This window comes from Dinoponera quadriceps, unplaced genomic scaffold (genome assembly GCF_001313825.1).
Source record: "Dinoponera quadriceps isolate SergipeBrazil2010 unplaced genomic scaffold, ASM131382v1 scaffold367, whole genome shotgun sequence".
Classification (NCBI taxonomy): Eukaryota; Metazoa; Arthropoda; class Insecta; order Hymenoptera; family Formicidae; genus Dinoponera; species Dinoponera quadriceps.
Window position 1 is genome coordinate 1,705,435 of NW_014554712.1, and position 9,999 is coordinate 1,715,433.

At 38.4% G+C, this 9,999-nt stretch overlaps 2 protein-coding genes across 2 annotated transcripts in view; one reads left to right on the forward strand and one right to left on the reverse strand.

Moving 5' to 3' along the window:
• Nucleotides 1-2,671: 2,671 nt before the first annotated feature.
• Nucleotides 2,672-6,371, reverse strand: LOC106741121 (COP9 signalosome complex subunit 2). The gene is made up of 9 exons (XM_014612792.1): nt 6,143-6,371; nt 5,646-5,840; nt 5,430-5,555; nt 5,028-5,195; nt 4,775-4,949; nt 4,477-4,615; nt 3,890-4,106; nt 3,133-3,273; nt 2,672-2,929 (listed from the first exon to the last, which is right to left on the reverse strand). The coding sequence occupies exons 1-9, from the start codon at nt 6,194-6,196 to the stop codon at nt 2,810-2,812; spliced, it is 1,335 nt and encodes a 444-aa protein (XP_014468278.1). The 5' UTR covers nt 6,197-6,371; the 3' UTR covers nt 2,672-2,809.
• Nucleotides 6,372-6,912: 541 nt separating this feature from the next.
• LOC106741042 (neuroblastoma-amplified sequence-like) overlaps nt 6,913-9,999 on the forward strand; it is a 9,090-nt gene continuing 6,003 nt past the window's right edge. Inside the window, exons 1-8 of the mRNA XM_014612605.1 lie at nt 6,913-7,057; nt 7,228-7,336; nt 7,421-7,655; nt 7,890-8,305; nt 8,374-8,757; nt 8,872-9,079; nt 9,259-9,479; nt 9,570-9,899. Of these exons, the coding sequence (XP_014468091.1) occupies nt 7,247-7,336; nt 7,421-7,655; nt 7,890-8,305; nt 8,374-8,757; nt 8,872-9,079; nt 9,259-9,479; nt 9,570-9,899 (1,884 nt within the window). The 5' untranslated portion in view covers nt 6,913-7,057; nt 7,228-7,246. The remainder of the gene's footprint in view (nt 7,058-7,227; nt 7,337-7,420; nt 7,656-7,889; nt 8,306-8,373; nt 8,758-8,871; nt 9,080-9,258; nt 9,480-9,569; nt 9,900-9,999) is intronic.

The following is a 9,999-nucleotide window of genomic DNA, read 5'->3' on the forward strand; positions in this document are numbered from 1 at the left end:
GCCAGGCTGTGTGTGTGTGTTTGTGTATAAGTGTGCGTGCATACCGTAGGAGAGGATTGTTGGCGGGAAAAAATACTTACTCAGAGAGGAGGGGCCGAGGGGAGTCGGCTTGTGCCGTCGTTTAAGCGGCACATGGTGCGTGTAAGAAACACCGGTTGGAGCCGATTGCCGCTCGCTCGCTCGCTCGCTCATGCACGCTCTTCGCAAAACCGCACTGCACTCGCGATATTCGCGTTGCCGACCGTTGCTCCCCCCCCCCTCCCTCTCCCTATACCCCGTCCGTTCGCCCGCGCGCGCCCATGTTCGCCCGTGACGTCGCTCTTTATTTAGATGTGTCGCGCGTTGTGATCAACTTCCGCAAAATGGAATTAATCCACCTGGTGTTTTGCGCGACGGTCAAAACCGTCAAAGCGAGTGTTGCGCGGCAACAATAGCGCGCGCCCATTGTTCTCACTTTTCAATTTTTTGTACTCCTTTTTTCTCAATTTTTCGCGTTTGCGCGCGCGCTGCACCCCCTCCCCCCCCCCCNCCCCCCCCCCCGCGGTTCGTTTTGCAGCTTATGATTTGAACGCTCGCGGGAGCTGCTAATTTATTCGACATCGTCGCTTCTCACGCACTCGCATGATAACAATATTCGGCAAAATTGCGACCTTTTCTTCGCAATCACGAATGTGAGTAGTCATTGCCGATGTTTCTTTGCCCGCCGAACACGAATCCGTTGTCCAAATTTGGCTATCGTGTTATAAGTTTGAAAAGAACGGCGCCAAAGAGACCGAGAATGAGGATTTCTTTGTTATTCCAGATTTGGCACTCGCCTGCTGAAAATAACACTCAGTGGACGGCAGTTAAACGTAAAACGTCGCTTTGTATTTTCGAGCGGCATAGTTTCAAAATAAAGCAAGAACGCGAGGAATCGAGAACGGAAGTCCAATACGAAATTGGCAATACGCGAATCGTTCCATTAGCCGCGGTCGCTCGAGTAAGGATCATTAGATCCGTCCTGCCAGCAGCAGCCGCATAGGTATATCGAATAATGTAAATCGCCGACTACTATTCGAGTAACTCGTGTTATTTGAGCATGGAAAACGCTAATTACCGTCGACTGGTCTTAATCAAACGTACGAAATTGTAACGATCCGTCGGATTGTTCATCATTACAGACCTTTTTTAGATATCCCTTTAATCCTCCCCAGTCGAAATTTTGAATCTACTTTTAATTCGAGTTCTTTAACATCTGTGAATTCTGGAGAATCAATGTAGATTTTTAATTTGCATGGAAATTTTAACCCTACTTAGCACCTCTAAAAGTATCTAAATAAGATTTACATCGAATATTAAGGTCGAAAATACAACTGCAATTTCAACTGAGGTGAGGGCATAGTATTCCCAGAATGTTATGTGAATATTATTGAATATGATGGAAATATTCTATTAATGTTATACATCCACTTCACATAATATTCTTGATATATTGTATAAATGTTCTTAGAATGTTAAATAAAATAAAATAATAATAAGATAGAAAAATATATAAAAATTATATTTATTTTTTTATTTTAACAATTTAGTATTTTAGTATTTTTTTTAGTATAAAACATAATTTTATATCAAATTATTTCGACTTTATTCATCAAATAAAACAATTAGTATTGCAATACATTTGAGATAAAAAAATTACAATTATATATATATATATATTATATATATATATATACAGTTGAATATTAAAAAAATATATATATTACTTAATTTTAAATAATTATTACGCGCTTATAGAGTCGTTGCTTTTTTAATATGAAGCCCGACATCTTACGTGTTGATCGACGTGTTATCGAGATCGTTATCGAGAATCGTGCCGAGCGGACAACCGAGTCACCGATAATCAAGCGTGGAATTATTCTGCGAAGGATACATATACATCGCGCGTCTGGTCCAAGGTTTGTTAGTTTCCCTCGGGATTTACTTAAGCGTACGAACGTGCGAGAAGTGGTAACGAGCGCGCGGAGCCGCATCGCAGACGGAGCATGAAGGAGACGTAGAACAACGGCGGGCGTCTCTCGCGCCGCTACGTCTCTCCGCTATCTCTCCTCCACGGGCACAATCCGATCCACTCCTCTCAGGATTCTGCAGCGTCTACATTCTCGCCGTCAGTTAAATTGTCACGATTGAATCGGGCCGTGTGCCTCCTCCCTCCTCCCAGCCGCCGGGCCGAGTCCCTCGGCTTGCCATAATTTCATGACGGCAGCAGCTTCCTATGCCAAAAGTTCTAATGATTGTCGATATTGCCCGAACTATGCGCCCCGCGTGGAATACTCACGTTAATCCACTGACGATGCGCGGCGCTCGTTATTCGGTCGGAATTCTAGCCGGCAAGCGAGAGGCAGCACGCGGTCCATTTGTGGCCGAACAGACGTGTACACGATGCGTTTTACACGCTTCCGAAATTAATCGATATTCGTGTGTGTTAATTCCGAGTTCGCGAGTTTCACGAGTGACCGACCGTTGGCGGATAAGAAATTGATGGAAAATTTCAACAGTGGGGCCGTTTCCTTATTGACACGAATATACCTCGTAGAAACGAACGCAGTAATTTGGGACTGTCCTCTAGTAGGGAGAATTGATATTATTATTATTATTATTTGCACACGCTCGACGGAAAGAAAAGTGATGCTCGTGCTAAAATTTTAAATTTTATTTTATCACAATAGATTTTTCTTTTTATTTCTTCACGTATTCGGAGACAGGCTTTTATGATATACTATACAAAGTAAGATCAGTTCGTGTTTAATTCAGGATCCACCGCATTGTTTTAGGACATTTTGTTCACGATGGCTACATGCAAAGACTGCAATTGGCTAGTCCATTTATCGAGGGCGTTGTAACGAGCGGCGCATACCGATTTTTTATCCAATTCGAGAACTTGATTCACCTGCAAGAAATACAAAACATTGATGTATGTACGAACAATGTGTGTGTGTGTATGTGTGCGAATATGTGCACGTGCAAACGTTGTCGTCAATCCGTCTACCGCTTTTTTATCCGTGCTTGAAAAAGAGTTGCGGCCCAATTCAGTTGTTTGAACGTCATCTTGTACAAAAACGCAATTTTAATCGGCGAATTAAACGACGTTACCTGATCTATACGGCCACGAATAGTGCTGTCCAAGATACAAGATACTAAGAGACTCTCCACTTCCGAAACGTCGATATTCAATTCCTTACTTATGAAGGGGATGTAAATTCTGGTATACGGTTTTATTAACTTGATTAGAACCTGAAATACGATATACGATATGAATATCACGATGTGCGATATACATACGGCAACAAACTGACATATCAGATTTGGATAAGCTAATTTTTATTTTTAACCGAGTTAAAAACTGAATTAAGGTAAAAGTTAATAGCCTATAAAATTAACTTAGTTAAGCTAAAATTTATCCAAGACCAAAACTTATTAAAAATTAAAATAAAATTAAAAGTTAAATTAATATTAAATTAACTTTTTAACCGTAGATTAAATTTATGCCAAATAAAGAAATAATCTACTATAAGAAAATACCGATTGTTTTATACTCACGATTCCACAGACGAAAAGAACATTAGTGCTCAGAAAAATAAATAATTTTGCTGGCATTACTTTTTATTTTTCTTATTGCAAGCAGCGCGGCAGTGATTTTATAATATTAAATAATTATTTTAATTTATTAAATAAAGATAATATAAGTTAAAGTTAACGCACTCTAAATTAACTAGTTTAAGCTGAGTTAACTCATTTAAAAGTGAATAAATTAAGCCAAAAGTGTTTAAAACTGTTTAATACAGCTTTTAACTGAATAAATAGTTATTATCCAACCCTGATAGAGTCACCGATTGTAAAAGCTGTATACCTGTGTACGGATGTTCCGCAATAAATCTTCAATGTGTTCTCTGATAAAAGGATCGTCCATAATATTGTTCCTATTTTGCTTTAGAATTAATTCGAATTGATTGATATCGTTATTCTGATAACTGACAACTAGATTTGTCATTGCTAGAATCTCAGGATCGTTTTTATACGGTTTAGCCTCTTGTGAATCAAACGGATTAATACCAGACTTCATTAACCTACGAGTTTTGCAAATTATATATGTGCCAGATGTATTAATAATAAATATGATTGCAATTTTATAGGACGTTTCATGAATAAATCGACAAACTTCGCCAGCATATTTGGGTGGTTATTCCGAACAAAAAATATGTATAAACTATATAATATGCTAATAATAAACTATAATAGGTCGATTCAGCTCCGTTATTAAAATATGGAAATATTGTGATTTATATCGATATACCTTTCATATCTCGATAACGGAGCTTGACGTTGTTTATATAACATTTTTTTATTCAAAGTAATATGCCCCAAATATGCCAGCGAAATTTGTCGGTTTATTCGTGGAACACTTTGTATAAATAATAGAGACAGCTATACACTTACATATTGGCCAATACTAAATACTTCAAACATGTCGTACGTCTCGGCGATCCAGATTCGTCGTAATTCTTAAAAGCTTCGAAAAAGTCGGTATGGGCCCTTTCAAACTCGCCTTCTCTCAAATGCATCTTACCTCCACATTCTGAAAAGAAAAAGAACAAGCGCTTTACCACCTTCAATCTTTCATATGAATATGCAGACAACATATTTATATTAAAGAAATACAATGGTAATATGAGGAACGGCTAAAAATACTTGCAAGTGTAAATAATTGTTGCTAGGAAACATTCACATTTCTTACCTCTGATAACACCCATTATTAAAGGATGTGGTATAGCACTTTTAATATGAAGGCTCTGTTCATACAGAGTCTTCAGTTTCTTATTATTCTTCTGTGCTGTGTACATCTGTATTTCTAAGGCATAAATCTCCAACAACTGTGTTCCTTTCTTCAGATCATCCTCTCCGTCATCAGTCTAGGAATGCACATGTTCAAGAATGATATAGTATTTTGACTTTATCGCAACAAAGAAATGAATGCTCGTGATAGATACTTGACAGCTCTGATGAAGTTGCTTTAATATCTTCGCCAATTTATTGAAATCTGAACGGTCGTAATATAGCTTCCCCAACTTTGTATTTGTTTTGAACCATAACCTATCGTTCTTCGCATCTTTTAACGCATCTAATGTGGTTTCATAAAAGTCTTGCAGTAATTCCATCTTGGAGAAGAAGCAAGGGATCCATTATTTTTGGGAAATATACAAGAAAGTTCGCATATACACAGGAAAGTTCAATGATGATAGAAAAAAATTTAAATAGTTAATAATTTTCAAACATAAATAAGTGGTTGAATCATATGAAAATAGTTAGGTAATATTAGGTATATTACATATTCTTCTAGAGCATTATATATTCTTATGATTAGTCGATGCCAGCCTTGCTGCGATACTCACATTCTTTGATGTACTAATATAGTCCAATATGGAATTTATCGATTTCTCCGAGTGATTTCTAGTAACTGCACTTTTAATGTAAGTTAACAACTGTTTGTACCTCGCCATCATTTCTTTATAATTGGACTAAAAAGGAATCATTGTCAGAAAGTTGTCGTTACTTTAACACACATATTACAGCCAAAGATATAGGTTCCTACCGAATTGTTCACGTACCAGTTTAAAATTAATTTTGATCATTTGTTTTAAGGCTTTGAAGCCCCATTCACCCTTCTCCCCGCCCTCGAGATCCAACACCTTCTGGAAACTTTGTAGGGCAGCTTTCGGATCATCTTCCTTGAGTGCTTTACTATTGTAGTATTGATTTTCTAAATCCACATCGGGCTCGGAATTCGAATCTTCGGAATACTCCTAAAACAAACAATGATTATAATCCAATTCGGAAGTTATTGCACGCTCGACAACATCGTTGATTTAATATTCAAGACAAAGTCAAGCTCGGCGCAATCCGATCGTATCGACCACCGGTGTGCTCGCGCGATCGGGTCGATTTCGGACGAGATTTTCTCGTTTATCGTGAGAATCTCCCGAGGTGTCCCTCGAACTATTTTTAAATGATATATAGAGCAACTCCGGAAATCCTAACCTCAACACGTGCCGGAAAATCGCACGGAGAGACCGGGGATTCGCGCGCGCTCCGAGGAAAGACTTACCAGCCCGTAATCCTCGTCCTCTTCGCACATGAAATCATCATCTCCGTCTGACATTTCGCAGGCTCTTTTGCTAGTCGCGAACGTTGGCAGTAAGAATCTCACGCGATCCTGTTGACACCGAGACCACACCGCCGAGTCGTATTTTGAAATTCACCTACGCGCACTGACTACACGCGCAGAGCCGCCATGGAGCCACAGCTGATATGATGCGGTTTCGGAGGTCTCAGTGATATCTATGAAACTTCTGGAGTATTACAAAAATGACCTTTCAATTGAGACGTGAAACAGTCTTTTATAGTGTGATATTAATTTAATTGTATTACTCGGAAATTATTTATTTTTGCTGCTTTATCCAGCTGGTTGTTCAGTCACCGAAGAATAATGCCGGTATTCGTATAAATACCGGCCATAATCAAAGGGACTAATAGTGCCGGTCCACAGTATTTTAAGCCATAAGCCTTAAGAAATTGACCAATCACAATTGATTATTCTTCTATAATTCGATTACGAGTGGTCAATTTCTTAAGGCTTAGAGCTTAAAGCACCTAATGTAGACCGGAACTAATGTGGTGTTTCCGAATGCACCCTTAAGCCCGTATCAAATAATTCTTATTTCTTTGATAGATCTAGTAACACATTAGGAATTAACCAATCAAAACGCGAAGCTTCTAATATGTTACTAGAACTATTAAGAAAACACATATCGTCCGACGTGGATTTTGATAAGAAATCGAGCTAGTAGTATGACTCAACGGCACATCAGACGAACTGTTTATTCTTCAACAGTGGAACAGCTGGTTGAGTGGAATTTTATTTTTACTTATTAATAAGGGAGAACTTCTGACCTAACGACGAACTGTATCGCTGGAAAATGAAAATTTCAGCATAATAAAACTCTGAAAAGATACAAATTAAGTATGTATTCACAGGAGACATATGTTGAATAAAGTTTAACAATGAGATCTGATAAAACTACATTTCGAATATGTCAGTACAAAGATTAATTTGAACTTAAAAATATCGAGAGGATATTCCTTTAACATATAAAGAGAGTCATTTACTCATCAGTTTATTTGTACGTTTAGGTTATGCTTGTGTAGTGACATGATGAATACTCGGAGTGAAACGTCAAATGAGCCGATACTGTACGAATTGTTGGAATATTTTGTACGAGAGCAGGAACCAGAATTGATAGTAAGACAAGAAATTAAATCTTGACGCGGATTCATGTGCGGGAAGTCATTGGTTAAGGGATATCAACAATTTTCCATATTTCAGAAGTGCAAAAATGATACGGTTGTTCTCCCAGCCACCGGTACGATCAAAAATGCTCTGAGATATTTGAACAACAGATACTCCTTACCTGAGAGCGTCTCCCATCAAGTCAGTCTCACGCTGTCCTGGAAATTTGCTGTCGGGGATCATGGTCGTGTACTTGCCATTTTACAAGAAAACGTTATCGAAATACGAAAGGCCAAGGATGAATATTCTTCTATAATAGGCAAGACGTCGGGTAAGTGATGCGATAATATCAATGTACAATGTGGAGACCCTGAAAATGTTCTATGAATGTTGTAAAAATATATCGTGTGTATTTTCAATGTATTTGAGATATGTTGAGTACGTATTGAGAATTTGTATGATATACTGATAATATTGTCTGTGTGGATGGTTATTTCTGAATATGGATGTCATTTATTCTTATTAGTTGCATCTCATATATGAAATACTTGATATTTTTCCGTAGCTCCAAAAGACGCCTTTCCACAGTGGCGTAAACTCGCATGGAGTCCTGATGGAATGATCTTAGTGCTGGCATCCAGTACCGGTTATACGTCCTTCTATAATATACTGGGGAATAATATCTTCAATATAAGCCCGAAGACGATTTCGCAAAATCCTTACATTTTGGAAGCCGGTGACGCGATAGCATCTATGTTATTCCTCAAGCCGAATGCAAAAAATGAGAAGTGGACCTACGAATTCATTTTGATTACATATAGCGGCCTACTCAGATCCTATTACATCTCTACGACGAGCTTTAACCCAAATTATGACTTTTCTTTCGTTAATTTTTACAAAAACGGCATCAATGCTGTCATCTACGATGAGAAGCGCCATTTGTTTTACGTCGCTGGAAACATGATCACGCAGAAATTGACGGTAAATCAACTTACGATTGTTATTTACGCCGTAAAAATGTATTTGATCGTACAATTTTGGAATTTCAGTCCACCGCATCAGAATCCGGGTTAACTTCATGGCGACCCTTGAACGACTATCCGTACTGCAAATTGTCATTTGCATTTGAAGACTCGGTGAGCAGTAAATCACGGTTTTCCGTATGGAATTTAATTCCCAGCTTCAGCTTTCAACCAGAATCGGTTATATTCACGATAAAAATCTCACCCAATGGCGAACGTCTGGTGTGTTTGCATACGGACGGTTCGGTTTCGCTATGGGGATTGCCAAACTTGGTATTACAAAGGAAATGGAAATTGTCGGAGCAGCCGGAGCACAATATACCTAATCCTTTGGGACTTACAAAGTGTAAAAAATTTCCGCCAGGCTTCACGGAATTTCATCCGACAGATATTGGCTGGTGGTCCGATCAGGTAAAATCTCTCTCTTTCATTTGTGCACGATGTATTATAAATTAAACGATCTCGATATTTCACATCTTATACTACTTTTTTTCTTTTTTTTTTATAAAATGTATATTTTTTAAGGCTATCATAGTAGCTCGATATTCGGGGTCCACTTCAGTTTGTTCTATATGGAATTTGAAGAATCTGTTGGGTGTCAGTCCAGAATTTTTAATGGGACAACCACAAGTGTGCGAGCTGGGATCGGAGAAAGGGTTCTTGTGTTTAGATTGCGAAACCTTCGTTACAAGTAAGAAACGAAGCAGAGAACCTAGCGATGGTCATTTGCCAGGTTTGTTCATGCTTGTTACTCTTCTTTTTTTGCGATAATTGATCTGTTATTCATATACAAAATATATAATTGTATTTATATATTATTATATGTTGTATAATTATATACATAATATATGGCTATATAATTTATAAAAACCTGCACACCTGAGTTATACTAATGTTAATTTCGCAATAAAGAAGCGTCGTCGGAGAGCGAGAAGGATGATGATGAACTGGAGCCCATTACAATATTAAATTACACTACGAATCTGGTTCAAAGTACTCTGTATTCGATAACCGATATCGAGAGGTTTCAACCGAAGAGGAAGAAATCGAAAGTATTGCGCCGTACTTACAGAATCTTAGGCTTGAAGAGTACGACACCGGAGGAGCTTTATTCTAGAAAAATAGACATTGAGGTAGATAAAATTATCTTCGTTAAATTCAATACACTTAATAATAGCAAAAGTATTGTGTCAGATTAAAATGCGGGAATTTGTGTATTTTAGGAATACGAGGAAGCCTTGGCTCTAGCGAACACGTACAACTTGGACACGGATCTCGTGTATCAAACTCAGTGGAGAAAATCGAAATTGTCCTTGAACGCCATCGCGGAACACTTGGGTAAAGTAAGCAAGAGATCCTGGGTCCTAAACGAATGTGTTATGCGCGTCCCCGACACTATGGAGGCTGCGAGAGAACTATTGAATTTCGGGCTGAGAGGTGCCAATTTAGAAACTCTAATAGCGATTGATATCTGTGATAACGACAAGTTCGTGATTACCGATGCGGAAGACGATTGGCAAGCACTGGACGAGAACGCTGCGACTTTACGGCAGGTGAACAATCAAAATCTACAACAACGTGTGCCTTGCGATAAACAGCATTGGTGAACACGGAAACTATGTGAATTGATATGATTTTGATTGTTCACAGATC

Bases quoted from the DNA above. Each gene is read 5' to 3' on its own strand.
- LOC106741121 (XM_014612792.1), bottom strand. From the start codon at position 6,196: ATGTCAGACGGAGATGATGATTTCATGTGCGAAGAGGACGAGGATTAC. The intron at 4,950-5,027 runs GTATCTATCACG...GTGCATTCCTAG, and splicing joins AACTTCATCAGAGCTGTCAA to ACTGATGACGGAGAGGATGA. The intron at 3,274-3,889 runs GTATACAGCTTT...ATCGTATTTCAG, and splicing joins TGCGGAACATCCGTACACAG to GTTCTAATCAAGTTAATAAA.